The sequence below is a fragment of the Notechis scutatus genome, chromosome 6 (genome assembly GCF_049901735.1).
Source record: "Notechis scutatus isolate UNSWTSFEM ecotype Mainland chromosome 6, rNotScu1.2, whole genome shotgun sequence".
NCBI classification, from domain to species: domain Eukaryota; kingdom Metazoa; phylum Chordata; class Lepidosauria; order Squamata; family Elapidae; genus Notechis; species Notechis scutatus.
In genome coordinates, this window is record NC_142014.1 from 8904595 (window position 1) to 8928298 (window position 23704).

The window sequence follows — 23704 nt, forward strand, 5'->3', positions numbered from 1 at the left end:
ACATGTGCAGATCTGTACATTGGCGTTGTACAGGTTCATAAATGCATAGCACAACATAGGAGAACAAACCCATCAGGACAAGATTCAGCAGTCCATCTGCATTTAAAAGACAAATGCTACTTTTTTGAAAACAGCAAAGTCCACATTTTGGACAGGGAGGACCGTTAGTTTGAAAGAGGGGTCAAAAGAGGCCATCTGTGTCAAAATTGAACAGCTCGCTCTCAACATCATCTATCTCCAGTTTACCACACAGTCCTTGCAACGGTTCCAAGAGCAGTTCCATTTGCACTACTCGGATGACTCTGAGGACACAGATAAACCTCCGTGGCCTCAACAACTCTAAAAAGAATGCAGATGACCAGCTGTTTGCAAGGAATATAAATCTTTGCATTCCCCACCATCCAGTCAGAGCTGAAAAGCTTCTTGGATGAAAAGCAAAATGTCTTCAAAGAAAAACCAGAAAGTCCAGTAGCCTCTTGAAAAAGCACCTTTGTTTTAACCTTTGGATGATCGAGAATCTTTATAGACATGTTGTTCTGGATTGGCTCTATTGCTGAATTCTACTTGGAGTATTACTTTTTGTGTCAGTTTTGCTAGAGGAAAACAAGAATTTAAGTGTTCCTATTTCTGTGTTTGTAGAAATAGCTTCAAGGTGTTGTCTCTATAATTATAGGAAATTGAAGCTTTGTGTGGTAAATTCCTTTACTCCAACCAAGTCATTCAGGATTTCATAAGTATACTGATTAAAGTATATGGTTAACTTTGTTTCTGAGTTCTTTTTTAAATATACATTTTGTCTGTGTAAGATGAGGTATTTGGAAAAGGAATGATACACAAGAATGAGGTCTTCCAAAGTACTGCAAGAATGGAGCTCCTGCAGTTCTCCAATTAGTGCACCCATTATGGCTGTTGCAGTGCTCAAATTTTGATCACGTGACTCTGCAATGGTCATAACATCAGGCACAGGTCTTAAGTCCATTTTTTCTCCACACTATCATAACTTTGAATGTTATGTTGAATGTCACTGAATAAATAGTCATCAGTCAAGGATTACCAGTAATAACACGATAATACTTTACTGTCCTTCTCCTCCATGCTGCATCGAGAGCCCAGGATGGGTTGACTCCTTCCTATGACATCATTTAGCTGAGTCTGTACTAAGATATAAAAGCCAGCCCCTGGGAGAGACCCCAGCTTTTGACTCAGCTCCTTTCAGTCAGTAGCTGTGTCTCTGAAAGCGTTCTGTTAGATAGCAATCACCAGCGATCTTCAGTACCTTTTTTCCTCGCTTCAAGCAGCTCCCAGGGATCTGGGCAGCTGCTCTTCCAGGAGAGCAGGGCTCTCTCTCCTGCAACGTTGCAGGCAAGCTGTGCAGCATCTGGAGACCTCCCCACACCTGTGGTTTGAGCGATCGTAAAAACGATCAGCAAACCAATAACAGCTCCAGCCAGCTGATCGTGTGGCCGGCGGCTGCGTCTTTCCTTTGCTGACTTCTCTCGGGGCTCTTTATAGCCTAAGGAGCGATTCTTCGATCTCGGAGACTGTTTCCCCTAGTCAGCGGCCATCTTGGATTGAAGCCTTCCACCATGAAGTGAGCGGCCATTCTCCTCCATGCTGCATTGAGAGCCCAGGATGGGTTGACTCCTTCCTATGATGTCATAGCTGAGTCTGTACTAAAATATAAAAGCCAGCCCCCGGAAGAGACCCCAGCTTTTGACTCAGCTCCTTTCAGTCAGTAGCTGTGTCTCTGAAAGCTTCTGTTAGATAACACTCACCAGCGATCTTCAGTGCCGTTTTTCCTTGTTTGAAGCAAGGTTGGGAGCAGCGTTGCCAGAGCGCTGATCAGGCAAGTTGGGCAGCGTCTGTAGACCTCCCCCATGCCTGCGGTTTGAGCGGTCATAAAAAGCGATCAGCAAACCGATAACAGCTTCAGCCAGCTGAGGTTCTGTAAGATAGCACTCACCAGCGATCTTCAGTACCTTTTTTCCTCGCTTCAGCAGCTCCCAGGATCTGGGCAGCTGCTCTTCCAGGAGAGCAGGGCTCTCTCTCTCCTGCAGCGTTGGGAGCAGCGTTGCCAGAGTGCTGTTCAGGCAAGTTGGGCAGCGTCTGTAGACCTCCCCCATGCCTGCGGTTTGAGTGGTTGTAAAAAGCAATCGGCAAACCGATACCAGCGTCAGCCAGCTGATCGTGTGGCCAGAGGCTGCCCTTTCCTTTGCTGACTTCACTCTGGGCTCTTTATAGCCTAAGGATAAATTCTTCAATCTCGGAGCCTGTTTCCCATAGTCAGCGGCCATCTTGGATTGAAGCCTTCCACCACGAGGTGAGCGGCCATTTTGTAAGCCCGGGGGCCAATTTATACCCTAAGGGGCTTAATACAAAAATTTACAAACAGTTTCTTTCCAGCGTAACAGCCTTTATTCTTCAAATGGAGCAAGATAAGGGTCAGGCAGAGTCCCCCCCCCAGTGGAACAGTCTCTTAAGCCAATAAGAGAAAAAGTTGTAGGCAACGCACCCAATCAGTCCAGAGGGAGGTGGCTGCTAAAATCAGAGCTAAGGCTCTAGCCCCTAAGAAGGCAACTCAGGCTGAGTTGAGGGCAGAAAAGTGCAGACATGCAGCCCTAGAGAGGCAGTTCAATAGAACTATTCAACAGAAGGGAGTGCAACTACAGCATGTTTCAGGTCATACCTGTGGGCCCCAGCCAAGCCCTCCCAGGGGAGAAGTTATCTATGAGCCTGTTTCCTGAGGCTTTTGCAGTACAATGATCTTCAGGATCTAAGCAGATCTGGGCCTTATATCCAACAGGCTTCTGGGCCCTATGCTCCTCCCCCTCCCTCCAGGCCCCAAACCTCTTCTCAATCTAGGCCTGAAGCCACCTTCACTCCCTCAGCAGCTTCTGCCCCTACCTTTGAGCATAGACCAGGGGATATCCAAGACGTTATCTCTTTGGCCACTAGGCAGGGATTGACTGAAGGCTTCAAGCAAATCTATAAGTTGCCTCATCACCCTGATTTACATAGAACCCAGGACCTCAGGGTCCATTCTTCTCTACCAGAATGGGAGGAGGTTGATGAGGAGGGAAGGGCTTCACCATCTGAACTTAGTTACTTCTCTCGTTCAGAACGTGAAGAGGGCGAGACCTTTGACCAAAATCTTTCAGAGGAAGAGGACTCTCGCCCAGAGCAGACATTCTCTGCATTGGTCTTCAATCCTTCTCTCTTCAGGCCATGACTCAGCCTGGCCTTGGTCACTGCCAAGCTGTCACCAGAGGAAGTGGCTCCCGAGCCACAAGGAATTCCCTCTAGCCAAGGGACTCATTCTTCTCCAAGCCTGTAGTGCAGGCAGGGGTTTTGCCTTCTCCCACTTTGTTCCTGGATATGGTCAAGGAACGGTGCATTTCCCTTCGGCAGGTCCTCACCCATCTTCTCTGGATAAGCGTTTCTACAAGTCAGTGCAGCCCTGGACAATTCCCTGGCAGTGCCTTCTGTTGACATTCCGGTTCTGGCCTCGTTCCCATTTTCTGGCACTCTCACGTGGGCATCCATACGGTGGCTGCACCAACTCCAGATTAGATTGCCTACATCTGACCTTCGGTCTCACCAAGGCCTTAATAAGATTATCGCAGAGGCGAAATTCACTGCAGATGCCACTCTCAATTCCGCCAAATTTGCATCTAGGGCCATGGCATCTTCAGTAGCAGCAAGAAGACTGTTATGGCTCCAAAATTGGCAGGCGGAGTCACGCCGTAAATGGAAGCTGGTTTCAGTTCCATTCGCAGGCGATAAGCTTTTTGATGATGCTGTGGAACCGTATCTCATCGAAACCAGAGATAAATGTAAAATCCTCTCTTCCTCTGGGAAGAGAGCCGGCTATCGCCCAGCTCCTTATACTGGTAAACATCCCTTTCGGGAGGGTGGGGGTCGTTCCTGCCGTCGCTCTAAGTAATCCCTCGTTCTCCCCACCCATCGGAGGTCGCCTAGCCTTCTTTGCCTCCAAATGGGAGGAGTCAATGGCGGATGCCTGCATGCTCAGCACTATTAGGTCAGGATTACAATTGGACTTCCTAATGCACCCCCCTAAAAAAATTTTTTTTTTTTTATCTGTCCTGTCTCTCGGGACATTTCAAGGCAAGACCTCATGAATCAGGCCATTCAACTCCTTCTTGAAATCTGAGCTATTCAAACCTGTTCCCCCCTCTCAATGGGGACGTGGGCTTTATTCTCGCCTTTCATCGTTCCCAAAGCCTCAGGGGCGAACCATCCTGGATGTAAAATTTCTCAACCAATTTGTAAAATACAGGCTATTTAAAATTCAGACTCTGCATTCTATTTTAGAGAGCGTTCGGGAGGGCGATCTCCTCTCTTCCACTGATCTCATGGAGGCTTACCTCCACATCCCCATTTGGCCTCATCATCACCAGTTTTTCCGTTTCTATTATCAGAATACCCATTACCAGTATCGAGCACTTCCCTTCAACCTCTCATCGGCTTCAAGGGTCTTCACGAAGGTTCTGGCAGCATTGATGGCATCTCTGCTTTCTGTTCCAGTGAGGATCCAATGCTACTTGGACAACATTTTGATTCTGTCCTCCTTCATCCATGCAGCCCATCGGGATTTGCAAATTACCCTGTCATATCTCCAGAGCCACCGATTTTTCCACTCCTGTCCACTCTAATGGTTCCTGCTTCCCTACCAATGAGCAGGAACCAGCCATTCATCCATCAAGGTCCTGCTCCCGCCACAAATCCGGAGATCTCTCAATTGGTGGTGTTCCCTGTTAATCTGGAAGGGACTCCTTTTCAGGGTCCCAGACAGGCTAGTGATAACCACCAATGCCAGCCTCCTGGGTTGGGGTTCCCATATGCAGGTCCAGATAGCTCAGGACCTTGGTCCAGGTCAGAGCAGGCCCTTCCCATAAATTGGCTAGAGCTCAGAGCCATTTTCTAGCTCTCAAGCATTTCAGGCACTCAGTGACCAGCTCTCACGTTCTAGTCCTTATGGACAACATGGCCGCCATGGCTCATGCCAACCAGCGGGGGCGAGGTCCAGAGCCCTCATGGGAGAGGCTCTACGGTTGGGGTTATGGGCAGCGCAACACCTGTTGTCGATCTCTGCGGACCACTTCTCCGGGATCAACAACTCCCAGGCTGACTGACTCAGCAGGAGCCTAGTCGACCAGGCAGAATGGTCCATTCCTCCTTCTCTATTCAGGGACCTTTCCCTCAGATTCGGAACGCCGGAGGTGGATCTTCTCCACTCCTCAAATTGCCCAGGTCACCAGATTCTTCACCAGGTTTCCTTGCCAAGGAGCAGAGGGGACCAATGCTCTTTGGGGCAGATGGCCCAAGGGTCTCCTCTATGCCTTTCTCCCGCTTCCCATCATTCTGGCAGTAATTTTGAAGATGTTGGAGAAACGAGTGGAGCTCCTCCTCCTGGCACCCTATTGGCCAAGGAGGCCTTGGTTTTGTGGACCTGGTCAACCTATCTGTGGCTTCTCTTTGGAGGATCCCAGCCCATCTATAGCTTTTATATCTTAGTACAGACTCAGCATAGATAGAAAGGGCGTTCACGGTAACTTCTACCAACGCCCATTCTGGTTTAATTTTATATGTTCTACTATTATTTTTGTTTGCATTTGTACTTTGTTAACTTTTTTTTAAACCAAATTAGCCAAGCCATCTTTGGGAAAAAAATACACGTATATACACAGAAAAAAATGATCCTGACTAAATGCTTCATCTCATAAAGCATCTTTGTCTGACATTACATTTTCCATATATATATGGAAACTCCTATAATTTCTAACTACGCAGCCAATTCTGGAAACTGCCCCAAACACAGACAATATAGGAGAAACAATCTGGAAACAGCTATTTTGAGAAATGAAGGTCATGTCACATCTTCACAGGGCTTTTGCAGTATTCTAGAAGAAACTCTACATTTGTGTAAACATATGTCATTATCTGCATGTGGCAGATGACCCAATTTATTTGTCTCAACTGTACTTAAAATCACATAAAAATATTTTTTCCATTACACTGAAGCTCAGTAAAGGTGGGAATTTGTCTCCACCCCACTTTTGACTCCTGGGCCCAAGTCAACCTTTCATTTCCTTTCACAAATGTTCAGTTGCACCACTGGAATAATACCTGGATGGGTTTGCATTTTCCTCACCCATCCCCCAAATATATTTTGAACAAATCAGTTCGCAAATGCACACAAGTAGACATGAAGTAGGACCTTGATCAAAGACTATTTCTTGCAGTCTCCTCTTGGACAGCCTAGAGGAAAAACAAATTGGTTCCTGTTGTTTTTAGCATTTAAGGTTAACAGCAATATAGAAAACCGGGCTTAGATAATGTATACATCTAGAATTCTAGATAGTTCTACTAATCTGCTGCATTGCATCAAATTTACCAAAATCAGAGGGATCGATGTAATTATGAAAAGTTGGGAATTAATCCAATGTGAAGGGAAGGAATATTTGCCTTAGTTCACTTGAAGTGAGAACATGCCAGATTTTTTTTTAATCAATATGTATCCTAACATAGAAGAAAACACCTTAAAAGCATCTTAAGAATGTCAACAAGCCAAATTTTAAAATGGTTAATTTCTCATTGTTTCAATTGCCTTTAAATGTATCTGATTATGGTTTTGATTTAAACTATATGGTTTTGATTTAAACTGTAAAGGACCTTGGAATACTCACCTCTAATGATCTAAGTGCTAGAGCACACTGCAACTACATAGCCAAAAAGGCATTAAGAGTTGTTAACCTAATCCTACGTAGCTTTTTCTCTGGTAATATCACACTACTAACCAGAGCATACAAAACATTTGCTAGACCAATACTCACCTCACCCCTTTCCTAAGAGGTCTGTAGGGGCGTGCATAAAGCGCACCAACGTGCCTACCGTCCCTGTCCTATTGTTTCTCTTATTCTTTTATTTTTCTTATATGTAACCATTTCATGTATTCACAACTATGTATACATTTATACTTATTATCTTGTAAACAATTGGCAAATCAAATAAATAAATAAATAAATAAATAAATATTTCACTCCCTAACAGACTTGTATTATTCTAAGTATCTTACAAAAATTAAAAAAAAATGAAACAATCTCTTTCTCTGCAATAAGAGATTTGACATGTCAGGATTTTTCTATTTTAGTACCAAGTCATGGATTTTAGGTCATAACATACCACTCATACAGTTTGGAATCTCACATTTATTGTGAGATGATAGATGGAGAAAGACTAACTAGTATTTCTACAATTGCAGAGAGAGAGAAATTAGCTTTTAAATACTAGAGCACAAGAGAGTTTAGATGACCAAATCTTATCACCATAATGTGCAAACAGGTTGCTTCATTTGGAAGATAAATTTATCTTTATTCTAAGCACCTGCAAAACAGGTAACAGTCCAGCAAACATACTGACCTTTATTTAAAACAAGTCATTAGTTTTACGTTGTCCTGTACATCTGTACCTCTCAGCACATTTTGTTTATTTTTTTGGTTATTTGTTGAAGTTTTACATGATAGGTCATTGAAAGTTAATATTTGACTTTCCCATCTGGTGACTTGCTTTACAAATCCTATTTGCCTTCTTGTTTGCCAAGTTTCAGATTGCAAAAACTTTATAATAAAACAAAGCAAAGCAGAAAGTAAATGCTAGTTTCAGGTTCAGAACTCCCTTTAGAGAAATATGAGGGAAGCGCTTTTTTGTTCAGGAATAAAAAAAATACTTATATCAATACAACTAGAAAATTTCAGGGGCTTAAATGGCCTAAGTCAATCAACAGATTCTTGAAAGACTGGCAGTGTTTGACTATACGAGGCTTATACATTTTCCATGAATAAATACCAGGTGACTGTGGCTAAAAAAGCAAACAGTGGAAAGTTCTGAAGTGTATTATTTATATAAATAGGAGTTCCATTGTGAACAGCAAAGTTCCATTATCCTTAATTTTTTTTTTTAAAGAGCTTAAATTGTTTATTTCAGATACGGAGATAAAATGTTTTTCATTAACTTTTTGTAACAAATAGGTGCGGAACCCGAATCCAGAACTGAGATGTTAATCAGGCTACCTTCAGGTCAAAAAAAGGTTTTCTGACTTTTGTTGCATTTTATAATGCAAAACCCGAAACATTTAAACGTGTGATTTCACATCAACAAAACAATATAATGTGATACAGGATTCTTTATTTTAAGATTAAAGTCACAATTCTAGCCCCACTTATGCAATAACTCCGTTAACAGTAGATTTTGTTTTCTGAGTTCATAATCTGAGGATTGCACTGTTAATCTCCCATTAACCTCTATTGTTTTATCATGTTATAATACCAATAGTATAAGGAGGCTTGTACATTTGTACATTTGCATGTCAAAGTGACCACTATGCATTGATGTTTTAAGTATATTTGATAGAATTTATGAACAGGATTTCATTGCATTAACTTATAAGTAAATGATTGTATCTTACAGGGAATTTTGTGTGGGATTATAACTGTGAGATGAAATTAGAAAAATGAATGTTTATTACTCAAATCACATATTCTTTATCCAAGCTGAAAATTTCCTATGATTTTAATCTATCTGGAAGATAATGTTTTAAAAATATGATTTAAAATACTGTACATTTATGCAGAAATAGGTTCACTGGCATTATTCTGCCAAGGAAATATTTGCTTGGCAATTATTAGTAAAATTCTATCCTTCTCTTTGTTGATATTTTATCTTACAATGTCCTGAGAAGCAACCCATATGCTTCAGTTCCAGTAAATAAACAGTGCATTCTGTTTTTTTGTACCAGTACAGCACAGTTCATCTTAAAAGAAGAATTACAGAATTATCAGGAACTATCCATGAGCTGTCACATTAGTGTATGTTCTGATTACATTTTCCCCAGTGAAATAATTTCCAAGAATAGTAAAGAGCAAGTGATCTACCAATGGTGAATCTGATAGTCTGCAGAATCATATTTCAGAATTAAGTGCATCTAAAGCTGTGGGTGTGTTGCATGTGCCAATTATTTTCTCAGATATCTAGCTACGTTTAAGTATATTTAAGACACTTGCAAAATGTTTATGCCGTAATCTTGTATTGACAAAAATGCAGACTTAATTGGGACTAGAATTAATATCTTTGCTTGGAGCAATAAATTTATCATATTGCTTGTTGTGCCATTTTTAGAAGGTCGGTTGATGAGCAGAGTTCACCTTGCAGGGAAGTGACTGAGTAACCTCAGAATTGAAATGGCAAGGATAATATATCAATGCTAAACACAACTAATGTCAACATAGTTGCTATGTCCACTCAACACATGTTAAATGAATATGTGTGTGACTGGGTAGAATTGCATCTGCCAGAATTCTGGAGGCAGCGCATGGAACATATTGAAGGGAACAGAAATAAGAGGTTCTTTGTGGTTTGATTAATCAGCTTCTTACCTCAAACTGACGTTATTTGGCACAATGTTGACAAGAGATTTGGTGGAGATGCTAAACTGACTCAGTCAATCAAAATAGAGCTGGAAGGGACCTTGGAGGTCTTCTAGTCCAAATCCTCTTGCTCCAACAGGAGACCCTATACTATTCCAGATAAGTGCTGCCCAGTTTTTTCTTAAAATCCTCCAGTGATAAAGCATCCACAACTTTTGAAGGCAAGCAGTTCCACTAGTTAATTGTTCTCACTGTTAGGAAGTTTCTTCATAATTCCAGGTTGCTTCTCTCCTTGATTAGTTTATTGTCTTGCCTAAGTTGACCCCCCTCTTCTTTGTAGCAGCCCCTCAAATTCTGGAATACTGCTATCATGTACTCACCAGTCCGTTTTTTCCCTCTAGACTAGCCATACCCAGTTCCTCCAACCGTTCTTCATATGCTTTAGTCTCTAGGCCTTTAATCATATTTGTTGCTCTTCTCTGCACCTTTTCTAAAGTCTCAACTTCGTTAACATTCCAACAGCCTTTCCATATTCTGGATAACACTCTAAATGGGAGTGTATACTTTTTTTAAGGGAAAGAATAATGGCAACATATTTTTACAGAAAGCATTTTCGTGCCAATCTTCCTAGAAAATAAATGCCTAACACTTCATCAAGAATATTTTTTTCTGACACGCATGGAAAATGTAGTATGCAGTCAATACGTACTTCAAGGTAGAGTAAAAAATACATTGAAAGTTTGCTAAAATAAGAAGCTTCTGCTGGATCTTAAAATATTAGTGCCAGGCAAATCTTCTGATGATAGGCATTCCATGGCTGGTATGTCATGCCTAAAAAGGTCCCTGCTTTCCAGTTGCTACTTAGATTTCTTTTGTTCTTTGGAAAAGGTTAGTTATGTCTGATTTTAGGAGACCACAAGTTAATACTGGAGTATGTAATAGTATCAGAGTGGTGTGCAAATGCAGTATTTCCAAGAACAATGTTGAATACAGGTATCCTTGACTTAGTGACTGTTCAAAGTTACAATGGCAGTGAAAAAAGTGACATGACCATTGTTCACATGACTGTTGTAGCATCCCCATGGTCATGTGATCAAAATTCAGATGCTTGGCAACTGGTTGATATTTATGACGGTTGCAGTGTCCCGGGATCACATGATCACCTTTTGCAGCCTTTTGGCAAGATAAGTCAATGGGAAAGCCAGATTCACTTAACAACCATATTACTAACTTAACATCTACAGTGATTCACTTAACAACTGTGGCAAAAAAAGTCATAAAATGGGCTAAACTCATTTAACAAATGCTTAAATTAGGAACATAAATTTTGGGCTAAATTGTGGTCATAAGTTGAGGACTATCTACAGAGGATTTGTGGATCTTTAAAATATTTATAAATATATGTATGTATGTATGTATGTATGTATGTATGTATGTGTGCCTTTATGTATGGCATTCAGCTTTGTTCTGTATTGTGTTATCTGTTCAAGAGACACAATCATTTAGTGCAGTGCTGCTTAAAGTTGTAGCAACGTTTTGGCAGAATCTCATCTGCCATCTATCTATCTTCTGTATAGTGTTCATCTATCTATCAGACTATCTATCTCTATATATCTATCTATATATCTATATGTATATCTATATTATTTTTTTAGCTTTTAATGTTAAGAGAATGAGAAAATCTCAGTGACCTTAACCTCCAAGATTCCTTCTAAGTTGAGATGTCAGAATTTAGTAGTACATCTTGATTCTATCATAAATTTCCTTTTAAATTCAGAGCAGATGTTTGTTGTGTTTGTCTTGATTGGTCTTTCTAATACCTTCTGTCTGTTTTTGGCTCTTTTTGTATCTTGATTGGCTGGCAACATTGTGTTACTTTATTGAGGCCTTTAGTGCAGCTTGGCTCCGGGTAAATGGACGGCTATCATTAGTTAGGAAGCTAGGTTTCATCTGGGTGCCTGGTTGGGGTGTGTTTGAGCTGGAGGTATCAGGGGGATCTGTTTGTGCCCAGGTGTTTGCCTGGCTTGTGTGGACAAAAACAGATCCCCTGATACCTCCAGCTCAAACACACCCCAACCAGGCGCAGATGAAACCTAGCCCTAACTAATGATAGCTGTCCGTTGACCGGAGCCAACTGCACTAAAGGCCTCCAATAAAGTAACACAATGTTGCCAGCCAATCAAGATACAAAAGAGCCAAAAACATGACAGAAGATATTAGAGACACCAATCAAGCAGAACACAGCAAACCCAAGACCAATAAACACAGACCAAGACTCCCAACCAATCAGGATGAAGAAAAACCATTCTGGCACAGCAATAGGCTGCCCCAAATTTAAATCTGAAACCACTGTAAAAGTCTGACTCACAGATGAACACTATACAGAAGCCTGATGATGACAGATGAGATTCTGCCAAAACGTTGCTACAACTTTAAAAGCACAACTACAATGACGTGGGAAAATACCCTAACAAAGCTAGTTTCGATAAAGTAGAGTACTGTACTCTAATGTAATGTACTCTACCATGGAATAAAAGATGGCAAAAATTTGCAATCCTTATATTGATTTTTGTAGGAATAGATTTGATAGAATGAAAATTGCTTTTATTTAGTTTTGCAATTTCACAATTTTTGAAAGTCAGTACTTCAAACTAAAGCAGACAAATCATAGTTCATTTGTTCAGCTGATTCTATGTAAACCTGAATAAAACAGGGATCACAGCCATCCTCCAGACTTCTATAAAGATGTAAAAGTGTTCCGTGCACCTTGGCGTGTATCATGTAGTCATGCTGGCCATATGACCACTGAAGTATCTTTGGACAATGTTGCGTCCATTGACTAACAAACAGATGAGCACTACCCCCTATAGCCAGACTTGACTGGACAGGATAAACCTTTACCTTTTTGAAGATGTGAAATATAGCTCAATCTGTATCTCTCCAATCAAATAAATGGACAAAGTGCTCTGTTTGAGTTTATACATTCTTGAATACATAGCCAAGATTTACTTGGACAGCTAACTTGTATGTAAGTTAAATGAGGTGAAGTTCAGCTTGACACCATAGAGTTTTTCATTTTTTTTTTTTAAAATAGTCTTGTTTCTTTGGAGGAAAAAAGTCAAAACAGTTCCCCCTTTTTTTTGAGGTTAACTGAAGCGAAGGATTCTTGATAGAGGGGTTTGATCTCTAAAGTTGGACAAAGGGGTGTCAGTGCACCAGAAGCTGTACCTTACTATTCCCAAATTCTACACTTAATAGGATAAGACATTAAGCAAACATACAGTATTGACACCTGAATGGCTGTAGCACCAGGTCCCTCAAAAAGCAAAGTTTAACTTTGGCTGGGCTTCTTAGTATCTTCTACTTTAACAAATATCATACAGTGAAGAAAGATTTATCTGTAACCAGAACTGCCTTAACAATGAAGAACCTCTCTAGGATTATGGGATCCCCCAACCAGAATTTGATGGATTATTCCAATTCCTGCAGCTCAATTAACACAAGTAGACATAACTAAACAAATCAGAGCTCCTGCAGAATCCGAGAGTGATAAGAATTTAATGCTGTCTGATTAATGAGATTCCAGATCCACTTTCTCACGAGATCATGTTCATTGGGGAGGAACGAGAGTATCAATAGGTGGCATAGCATATTTGTCCTGTAAGGAAGCCTGTTTAGGATGGCACCCTTAGTATTCTTACTTATTGGCTTCAATTTATCCTTGAGATCAAACTTGAAAGAAGAAAAGAATTCATAATTGTAAATTAATTACATGTATGTAATTCCCCCCAAAAAAAAATAATGGACTTTTATTACATTTATGTTTATTCAAAAATTACAAAAGATAAGGTTAGGTCAGGAATTTATGGTTTATGCAAGAGGAATTTGCCCAAAGGCCTGATAATTTCTTAGAAACATGCACAGTACTTGAGCAAAATGGTTCGGTTGAGATCAGCATATGGAGGACTGATTGGGGTAGATTGTAGGGGTGATACAGAAATATAATTTTATCATATTTTATTTATCTATTAAATTATTTTATGTTATTCCAATTTCCTTTTAAATTATATTTTATTCCAATTTCATTTTAAATTGTATTTTATCCAATTCCATTTTAAACTGTTTTTTGTCAGATTTTAGTCATAATTTGTGTCTGGAACTCTGCACTTTGATATGGCTCAAGGGCTAATCAATAAAGTAAACTAACTAACTAACTTAGAAAAATATTCCCTGCAAATTTTACAGATTTGAAATCAGAAAAACAAATCAGACTACTTTCTTTGAAACATCAATTATCTGAGAGCTGATACAACTCTGCAGCTACTTGGATGTTATGTTGATTTGCATTACACTAATATATATATATATATATATTTATATATATGTATATGTATATAGAGATATAGATATAGATATCCTAAAATATATACTCATATACAGAGAGAAAGAGAGAGAGAGAGACCATGAGGGAAAAAAAAGAAAGAAAGAAAGAAAGAAAGAAAGAAAGAAAGAAAGAAAGAAAGAAAGAAAGAAAGAAAGAAAGAAAGAAAGAAAGAAAGAAAGAAAGAATGAAAGAAAATAAGTTGTTTGTTTTTAGGATCAGATAATGTACCATGCCAGAAGCCTTGATACTTTGCACTTTGGCTGTAAGACAAAATTTGAAATCTCACCCACAAAATGTTATCATCCACGTTCCCTTGGAGTTCATAGTCAAGGACACCACTGTGCACCTGGCAATGGAGGCAAGAAAAGCTGAAATAGTTTGCTTGTGTATTTTTTTTTTTTAATAAGGCTTCACAAGCTTTGGAAATATTTAAGAAGTGATTTAGACCACAGGGAAGCAGTATACATTTCTGAACAGCAATGAATAGTAACACTGTACATTATAAGCATGACCTTTTTTGGTCTTATGTGCAAGTTAAAAAAATAGAATGGACATAAGTGAGTAGATTTTTTTTTCAAGCATAAATATTTGTGGTACATTAACTGCTTAAAAATATCACATGGCAACTGTCCTGCAGGTATGAACATCTCCTATTGTAACCACAAAATCATTTTAGGGAGGTTTCTGGTATTAATCTGAGATCTGAGTTGGTATTTCAACTATCTAATGGGTCATAAAGTAAAGGTTAGTTTTTGGCAAAAATTCAGTTGTTTATTGAAAAAGGCAAACTATTTCTCTTTGGATTTTTTTTTTCATGAATGAAAAGTCAGCAAGACACTAGATACTGAAAATGGGCTAAATTAGCAAAAGTAAGACATAGCTTGATGTAAGCTTTTCTATAGTTTATTCCTCCAGAACAGAATTTGGTTCATATATGTTCAAACCTGAGCTTATAAATTGAATTTATCCAATATGTCAGAATATCCTGGAATTTGCCAACTTGTTTCAGAACACGGGAGAAATATAGGTTGGCCTCAATTTATGACCCAATTAAGCCCAAAATTTCTGTTTCTAAATGAGGCATTTGGTAAGTGAGTTTTTCCCCCATTTTACGACCTTTGTTGCCACAGTTGTTGAGTGAATCGCTGCAGTTGTTAAGTTAGTAAATGGTTGTTAAGTGAATCTGGCTTCCCCATTGACTTTGCTTGTCAGAAGATCACCACGTGATCCCACGACGCAACCATCACCAGTCAGATATCAAGCATTTGAATTTTGATCACATGACCACAGGAATGCTGCAACGGTCATAAGTGTTGAAAAACGGTCATAAATCACTTTTTTCAGTGACTTCGTATCTTTGAATGGTCACTAGGTGAACTGTTGTAAGCCACTGTAATTATACAGTGTACTGTATAATTCTACTCCTGTCTTGTACTAGTTTTTGGTTTACTTTAACCATGATTTAGTAAACCCCAGAGTTGAGCTTGAAGATAAAAGTATCTATGTTTACAGGACCAATTTCTAATTTGTTTTCTCTATTTATGTAAGCAAACCAGCATGCCCAACCATACAAAAAAGGCAACAAAATTGGGTTTTAATGACTAAAAAAAAGGCTGTGTTACTGATCGCTATTTGCATAGCACGATAAAATAAAAATGAAGGAGCCATGTAGTGATTTAGCTTGATCGATCTTTTCTATCATGTCCCATTTGATAGTAAAGAGCATGAGGATTTTTGTGGTCAATTTAATCTGTTAGGTGAAAGGAAGCCATAAGTGTGCATTCATTTTCCTTGGGGGAAGTGGTCTGTCTCATGTTTTTAGCATGTTATTCCTATTCTAGAGATCCCTCCCTTTGGGGCAGGGACATGGTTTTAGCATGTTCACCCATGGTTTCCGTATCTAATTCATTACAGAACTGCATTATAAAATTAAAATTAAAATGTACGAGTGAATATAATTAGAACAATAATACAGTTTTTCAGGTTTTTTTTTTAATAAAGGTGAAAGATTATTTTGAGGGATCATTGCCCTATAGTAGGCTGATGTTTGTGTTAGTAAGATTTCCAACTCTTTTGGTTTATCCACTGTCTGGGCAATATATTGCCAGTGCTTCATAACGGCCAAGGAATGTAAAACCTATATATTTCATAGCAACTTATTTTGTATTTACATTTGTCCCTTGTAACATCCCTTCCTTCACCCAAAACAGTCATTAGCATTTCTATCAGAACAGTGGATTTAAAATCTCAGAAGGCACCATCATAATGATGTTAATCTTCTGACTGGGATTTGCAGAACAATCTCGGCAGAGTTTGCTAGACAAGACTATTAAATTAACCCAAGGAAGCTCTCAGCGGAAAACCATGCTATCAACCTGCTTGAGGCAAATAGTAATGAATCTCTGAGGCTTAACTAATAATCTTCAGCCTGCAACCACAAGAGCAAGACAAAGAACAGCTTCCTTAAGCAGTCAGACCAACACTTCTGAAGTGGACTTGCCTAGGAGGCCACAATTCAGAAGAAGCTACTTTGATACAGCCTCTGGAAAGCAAAGTGGGCAAGGAGCACTTCTTTAAATTGTTAAGCAATTGGTTAACTGGTTCTTGATTCCTTTCCGGGCATAATTCAAAGTGTTTTTTTCCCATTTACATTTTTCTCTGTACCAGGATGCCCACGCTGTGATAATTACATGTGCAAATCTGATTGGGGAATTCTGGGACTTGAAGGCAGCCAGGCTTAAAGTTGCCACGGTTGGAGCCCCCTGCTTTAGAATAAGCAGCGTTAATATTAATATAGAAATACTGCCCGTTAAAAGCAGTCAACATGATTCACTGTGAACCAGTGGTAACAGTAATAATAACAAATATTTAAAATGCTAAAGTAATAAAATATGTAAAATAATTTAAAATACAAATTGAAAGGTACTGTTTAGTTTGTGTTGCATAAATTCTTTTTTTTTAGAAATCAGAAAGTGAGTGCTGAGTTCTTAATCACCAATGAGCTTAACAAAAACATCACTTTCTGCATTTTGGGAACCAGACCAATTTATAATAAGACAGTCAGACTCTTTGATAGCCCAGTAGTCTTTAGCCAGGTAAGATTGTCATGGTCAAAGCCCATAAATTGAATTGGCTCAGAAAACAACAGGTGTTTTCAGAGTAGGTCATTATTGATGTAGTATGTTTCTAAATATATGTATGTACCACATTTTAAAGCTCAGTCTTCAAGCTGAGTTGACCATTATGAAGATTAGTTACTATTGCAGGTTCATGTGACATAAAAGCAAGATATGATTAATAAAACTTGAAAGACTGAGTTTCCCTTTATAACTATGGATTTGTTTATCTATAATTTAGTGCAACTTCCAAATATAATCAAGGAATATGGACCTCTTTTCATTGACAATGTGTATATGTATATATGTGTCTCTCTGTGTATATATTTTCATTGACAGTATTAAACCAGACAATCCTTTAAAACAGGGTATTGGATTTAGTTATTTCATTTATCTTTTATTTGCTTGCCTTAAACTCTCATCAGTTCTGTTCATGTATATGTTTGTGTGTGTGAGAGTATGTGTGATTCTGCTTGATTGGTGTTTCTACCAAACTCTCAAGACCAATGAACACAGACCAAGACTCCCAACCAATCAGGATGAAGAAAAACCATTCTAACACAGCAGTAGGCTACCACCAAATTTAAAACAGAAACGGCTGTGAAAGCCTGACTCACAGACAAACACAATACAGAAGCCTGATGATGGCAGATGAGATTCTGCTGAAACATCGCTACAACTATAATGACGTGGGAAAATACCTGAACAAAGCTGAATACCATACATGTAAATACCTGCGAAAACTTAAGAAAGCAAATATACTGTATATATATATTTTTTTTCCGTAGATTTTCATGGGTACAGGTATGTAGGTCTAGGCGTGTTCGGGTCTTTTCCCGTGTAAGATTAAGCCTATCTTGGTGACGTTTCAGCGAGGTCCCCCTGGTATTACAATGCAGGACCCAGGATACCACAACAAAAGAATTTGCAAGGCCATCACACAACCCATTACCCAAGCTGTTAAAACCCAGGAGGCTAATGGAAAAAAGATCACTACAAAACAAACGACCCAGGAGATTACAGCACAAGATCCAGGATATCTCCACAACAAAACTCACAAGGCCATCACACAGCCCATTATACCAACATCAACTCCATCAACCAATCAAGAGGCAGCAGCGCAGCCAACCAGCCCAGCACACCAGCTCCCCCCCACCAGTATTTATAGAGAGACAGCAGCTCCGATCACACACTGGCACGAAGCCGAAAGCACCAGCCTGAGGATGGCGAGTGGGACCTCACCGAAAGGTCGCCAAGATAGTTTTAATCTTACACGGGAAAAGACCCGAACACGTTTAGACTTACATGTGTGTGTGTGTGTGTGTGTGTGTGTGTGTGTATGTGTGTATGTGTATATGTATATGTATATGTTATATATATAAATGATATAAATAAAATATTACACACACACACACATATATACATACATATACATACATACGTATGTATGTATATCTATGTATGTATGTTAATATTTTATATGTGGCGGGGAGGAGGGCAAGCAGCCAGCCATTTTGGTTTCAGGTCAATTAGTAGATAATCAACAATAGTTGGAAATCTTATGGATTGAATCATCAATTGTAAAAATGTAGAATTCCCCCCAAAAAAAATATTTAAGTTTTGGGTATCTTTTAAATTTTATTTTAACAAGAAAACACTAGATTATGTTGCCTAAAGTTTGGCATACTTTTTCCAAGGAAAGATATGAAGATTTGATCCTGATAATTTTTACTTAAAAAAATAATTTTATATATGTTTTCATTAGTTTGACTTTCACTACTCTGTTTTTCCCAGAACTATTCAAAACACTTCTTTCCAATGAGTTGTATTAAAGCAGGGGTCCCCAACCACCGGTCCGCGGACCGGTCCCGGTCCGTGGAGCACTCTGTACCGGGCCGCAAAGGGAAAAAAATGGCGGCTTTCTTCGCCTTCGGTGAATGCTGCTGGGATCGGGGATCAAGGACACAAATGAGAGAAGGGAGGGAGGAAGCAACCGAAGCCTGTCCTGCTCTCTGGCTCAGCGGCTTCGGTTTCCTCCCGCCTCGTTCCTCCTCAGTCGCTCTCTCGCTCCTCCACCAGCCCAGGAAGAAACTGCTTCAAAGAAGCCGGGGGTGGTGGCTTTTCCTGTCGCCGCAGCTCCCCCGAAGCACCCGTTTCACCCCCACCCTGCCGCCAATCAATCCAGGTTCAATCCAGTGCTCCGTTCTGCCTGCCTGCCTGCCTTCGTTTCTGAGCAGCTTCGCTGAGAATAATAACTATTCGCCTCTTTTCTCAGCGAAGCTGCTCGAAACTACCAGAAACCAAGGCAGGCAGGCAGAACGGAGCACTGGATTGAACTGTGGTGGCAGGGTGGGGCGGGCGGGGTGAACGGGCGCTGAGAAGCTGCGCTCCGAAACCACCAGAAACGAAGGCAGGCAGGCAGAACGGAGCACTGGATTGAACCGTGGGCGACGGGTGGGGTGAACGGGCGCTTTGGGGAAGCTGCGCCGACAGGAAAAGCCACCCTGCAGGCTTCTTTGAAGCAGTTTCTTCCTGGGCTGGTGGAGGAGCGAGAGAGCGACTGAGAGAGGAATGAGGCAGACACCTGAGGGATGAGGCTGAGGGAGGGAGGGAGACACCTGAGGGATGGGGCTGATGAAGGCAGGGCCGAGAGGCGAGGCTTCTCAGCCGTCCTGCAGGGACTATCTGTCGCTCAGGGTTGCAATGAGGAGGCATTGGCGTTCCTGAACTTGGTAGAGTTGCTGGCAGACGCGTTTATTACCCGACTGGTAACAACATCAGATGTTACCTAGTCAGATAATGAAACGCCTGCAAGCAAACCACCAAACTCGGACTCTTCCCCCCGGTCCTTGAAAAAGTGTTTCTGAGTGAAACTGGTCCCTGGCACAAAAAGGTTGGGCACCACTGTATTAAAGTACTGCATGATTTATTAAAATATTACTGTACTAAGATTTCTGATATTTCCTGGTGGTCTTTAATTAAAACTAATCAAGTTCAATTCTGCTTAGCTTTTCCAGATTGGCCAAAGTTGAGGTATTGCTGCCATCTGCAGAATTCATTCTTCTTAATCTATGATCGTGTTGCCTTTTTTGGAAAAAACCATACTTCTAAGCCACTATAGCCATTTGACATGTGGTAAAGCAATTGCTTGAGCCATGACATGATTTGCAGAGGGATTTTTTTTAATGTGTTGATAGCTATATATGAATATGTAAAAACATATAGAAAAAAGGGAAAAATATATTAAACGCAGCCTGGCAATAAAAGAAAAGAAAATGGAGGTTGTAGCATAAAGACATTGTGTTTGAGTATAAAAAAACAAATATATGCAAAATATAGTCAGGGTGGCTTACAACCAAAGGCCAATGGAAATCATTTTGCACATTTCTAAGTGTAACTATAAACATGATGCCCATGCTTAGACTTAAAGTACAATCATGTTTTGATGGCAATTCTGTGTGCCAAAAAAGTATGACACTCGATACATAAACCAGCAATCTTTAGAAGGGTCAAAAAGCTTTAAATATAACCTCCTACTTGTCGATAATTATAGCTTTGGTCTCCATGGAGCTGTTCAGCATGCTACTTATATGATCACAGTATATTTCACGAGATTTGAGAGTTGGTTTCAACTGCTTTTGCCAACTCATTTCTCTCTCGAGACAAACTCACTGTAGCTGCAAATTCTTCCAAACCCCACAGCTGGGATTTTCTTTGCTCTTGAAACCACTGGAAATACTTTATCTCTGACCTCTACAGTATTTTCTTTCTCTGATGGATGAAACCAGACAGTTAAAGAATTAAAATAAATTTTCCATGTATAAAACTTGCATAAAGTCACATGTAAAAGCTTGCATAATGCTTACTTAAGAACGTAAGACTATCCTACCAAATCAGATTCAAAGCCCATCCTAGTTTATCTTTTTAAATCCCATATAGTCAACCAGATGTTTCTGGTTGTAAATTGAAAATGTGTGCGTGTGTGTGTGCATGTTTATTTTGACTTTATTTTATTAAATGCCTATATTTAGGCAAAACTGCCTACATTTCCATTAAAGATAGAGCATAACATTGATGTGCAAAAACAACGGGAAAAGATGCCTTGCAGGATACAGGACTTGCAAGCAAGATACCTGTCTTCAAATTTTTAATGAAGCCACCTTATTGCAAGGCTTGTCCATCTTACTTCGGAAGCTACTGTCAGCTGTTCGCATGCATGTACAAAGTTATGTTTGTGGCTCTATCTTTACATGTATATAGTAAAATAATTCTTTTTTAAAATTTTTATTTATTTTCAAAATACATGTGAAAATTACATTTTAACAGTTCTGTGTCAAGCGTTACTTATATTTACAATTCTTTTCCGTATCAAACCTTATTTCTCTTATCTAACCATATATATAACATTTCCCAAGCCTCATAAACTCAGACTTCTCTTCACCTTTAAGTTGCCTCGTAAGCCTATCCATCTCGGCACAATCAAGTATTTTGTTTATTATCAAAGTTTTGGAAGATATATCGTCTATTTTCCAGCTTTGGGCATAGGCAATTCTTGCTGCTGTTAATATATGTTGAACAATGTATTGGATATGTTTCTTCAGGTTTCCTTTTGTCATCCCCAATAAGAAAGTTTCTGGCTTCCATTTCTTCAATTTTTCCAAGTATTTTTTTTAACTTTGGGGCATTGCCACTACATATGATATAATTCTAAAGCAACCTGCCAAACCTTGAAAAAATGGATTTGTTTTAACAAAGATGTTTTTTCAAGAGGCAACTGGACTTTCTGGTTTTTCTTTGAAAATGTTTCACTTCTCATCCAAGTAGCTTCTTCAGCTACTGGATGGAAGAATTTGTACTTTTTGCAAACAGCTGGTCATTTGCATTCTTTTAGCGAGTCAAGTCGTTAAGGCCACCTGGAAGTTTATTAGTGTCGTCAGGGTCACCTGAGTGGTGCAAATGGGTGTGGAACCTTCTTGGAACTGTTGAATGGACTGTATTGTAGACTGGAGATAGATGATGTCATATCCCTCTCTGTTTACAGAGGGTTGTTCAGTTTTGACATAGATGGCCTCTTTGACCCTTTTTTCAAACCAACGGTCCTCTCTATCCAAAATATGGACTTTGCTGTCTTCAAAAGAGTGGCCATTGTCTTTTAAATGCATGTGTACTTCAAGTCTCAGACAATCTTCTCTTCAGAAGATTGTTCACCTTGACCTTGTAGTCATCTGTGTTCAGGATGACTGTGCGTCTTCCTTTATCAACTGGCAGGATGGTGATATTTGGATGTCTTCCTAGGTATGTCACTATTTTTTTTTTTGAATTGTGAAGTTGGAAGGGGGTGTTTGGCATTGGTGAGGGCTGCAAATACCTTCATCCTTCATTGTTCTGGTTCTGGTTCTGCCAGCTTATTGTTCCTGATGGCTGACTCTGTGGCTATGAGGAAATCTACAATTGGTACAGAGGTGGTATTCAGCAGGTTCTGACCAGTTCTGGAGAACCGGTAACAAAATTTTGAGTAGTTTGGAGAACTGGCAAATACCACCTCTGACTGGCCCCACCCCCATCTATTCTCTGCCTCCCGAGTCCCAGCTGATCGACTGGGTCTTCTTTTGTTGCCCTGCACAGGAGAACAGAGCTGGAAAGCAGGTTAGTGGGGAGGTAGGGAATGGGATTTTTCAGTAACCTTCCCCCAGGAGTGGGGTAGGAATGGAGATTTCGTAGTATCCTTCCCCTGCCATGCCCACCAAGCCACAATACGCTGACCAAGCCACGCCCACAGAACTGGTAGGGGAAAAAAATCTGAATCCCACCACTGAATTGGTAGCTATTTTTCTGTTACTGCGAATTTCAGTCATTTGGCCAAAAAAATATTTTCTGTTTGGGTAAACTCTCTTGTCAGACAGATTTCTCACCCGTTGGTCAGTTTTCTGAGACATGTCACTTTCCATCTGGGTTGGTTTTCTTCTTTTGTGTGTTTTTTCCTCTCTAAGTTGTAAAGTAGAGAATTTGCTTTCTTGTCATCCTTTGCTCTTGAAAAAGCACTTTGGGGACAACCATCACCTGCGTGACTGAGAATCTCCGTAGACATTTGCCTTAACAGTTTGGTGAGAGATGCCCACTGTGCCAGAGAACATAATGAGCCTTCTTATCTGTAAGAAGAATCACAGAGAATCAGGGCACTTGCCACTGTTCTTACTTTCTTAGAGGAGAAGGGAAATCTTTATTCACATAGGAAAAAGGGTGCTGACTTTCGGCTTAGAAAAATAATAATCAGTAGTCACATGTAATTCCTGATAATGGATTTTACTTTTTACCTTTCATGTTTCACAAAGTTTAATTCTATTAACATGTGTGTCTTGTAAACAGAATACCTGTAAGGATTTTTGAGGCACCCGCATAGACAAATGGAGTACTAGTCGTCCTTGTTTAAGTTAACTGCCTTGTGCACAACCGTTCACCGTTAGGATGAAAAAGTAAAATGAATAACAGAAATAGAAATTGAGTGGTTTTATATTGCTGTGCCTGTCCAACTCCTACTTTCTGTTGTCTATACAAATCAGTCAGTTTCAACAAAAACATTACAATGGTTGAAGTTAAAATAAGTTGATTGTTAAAATTATTTTTGAAAAAAATGCTATGAGGTGAAATTAATGAGTGGAGTTTACCTCTTCCACACATCTTCCCCCTTTTTCTTTTGTGCCTAAATAAAAGATCAGTAAGAAAATACATGTAGGTATCCGACTTTCTATTATTTAGTCTCT

At 39.8% G+C, this 23704-nt stretch overlaps 1 protein-coding gene across 10 annotated transcripts in view; it reads left to right on the forward strand.

Annotated features, from left to right (window-relative positions):
• ST7 (suppression of tumorigenicity 7) overlaps positions 1-23704 on the forward strand; it is a 123147-nt gene that overhangs the window by 40134 nt on the left and 59309 nt on the right. For 2 of the 10 annotated variants that reach the window (XM_087969322.1, XM_087969323.1), the window contains exon 1: positions 12811-12946. The exons of the other annotated variants lie outside the window; for them this stretch is intronic. In XM_087969322.1, the coding sequence (XP_087825448.1) occupies positions 12865-12946 (82 nt within the window). In that variant the 5' untranslated portion in view covers positions 12811-12864. Of the gene's footprint in view, positions 1-12810; positions 12947-23704 lie in introns of those variants that run through there. 10 annotated transcript variants of the gene reach the window in all.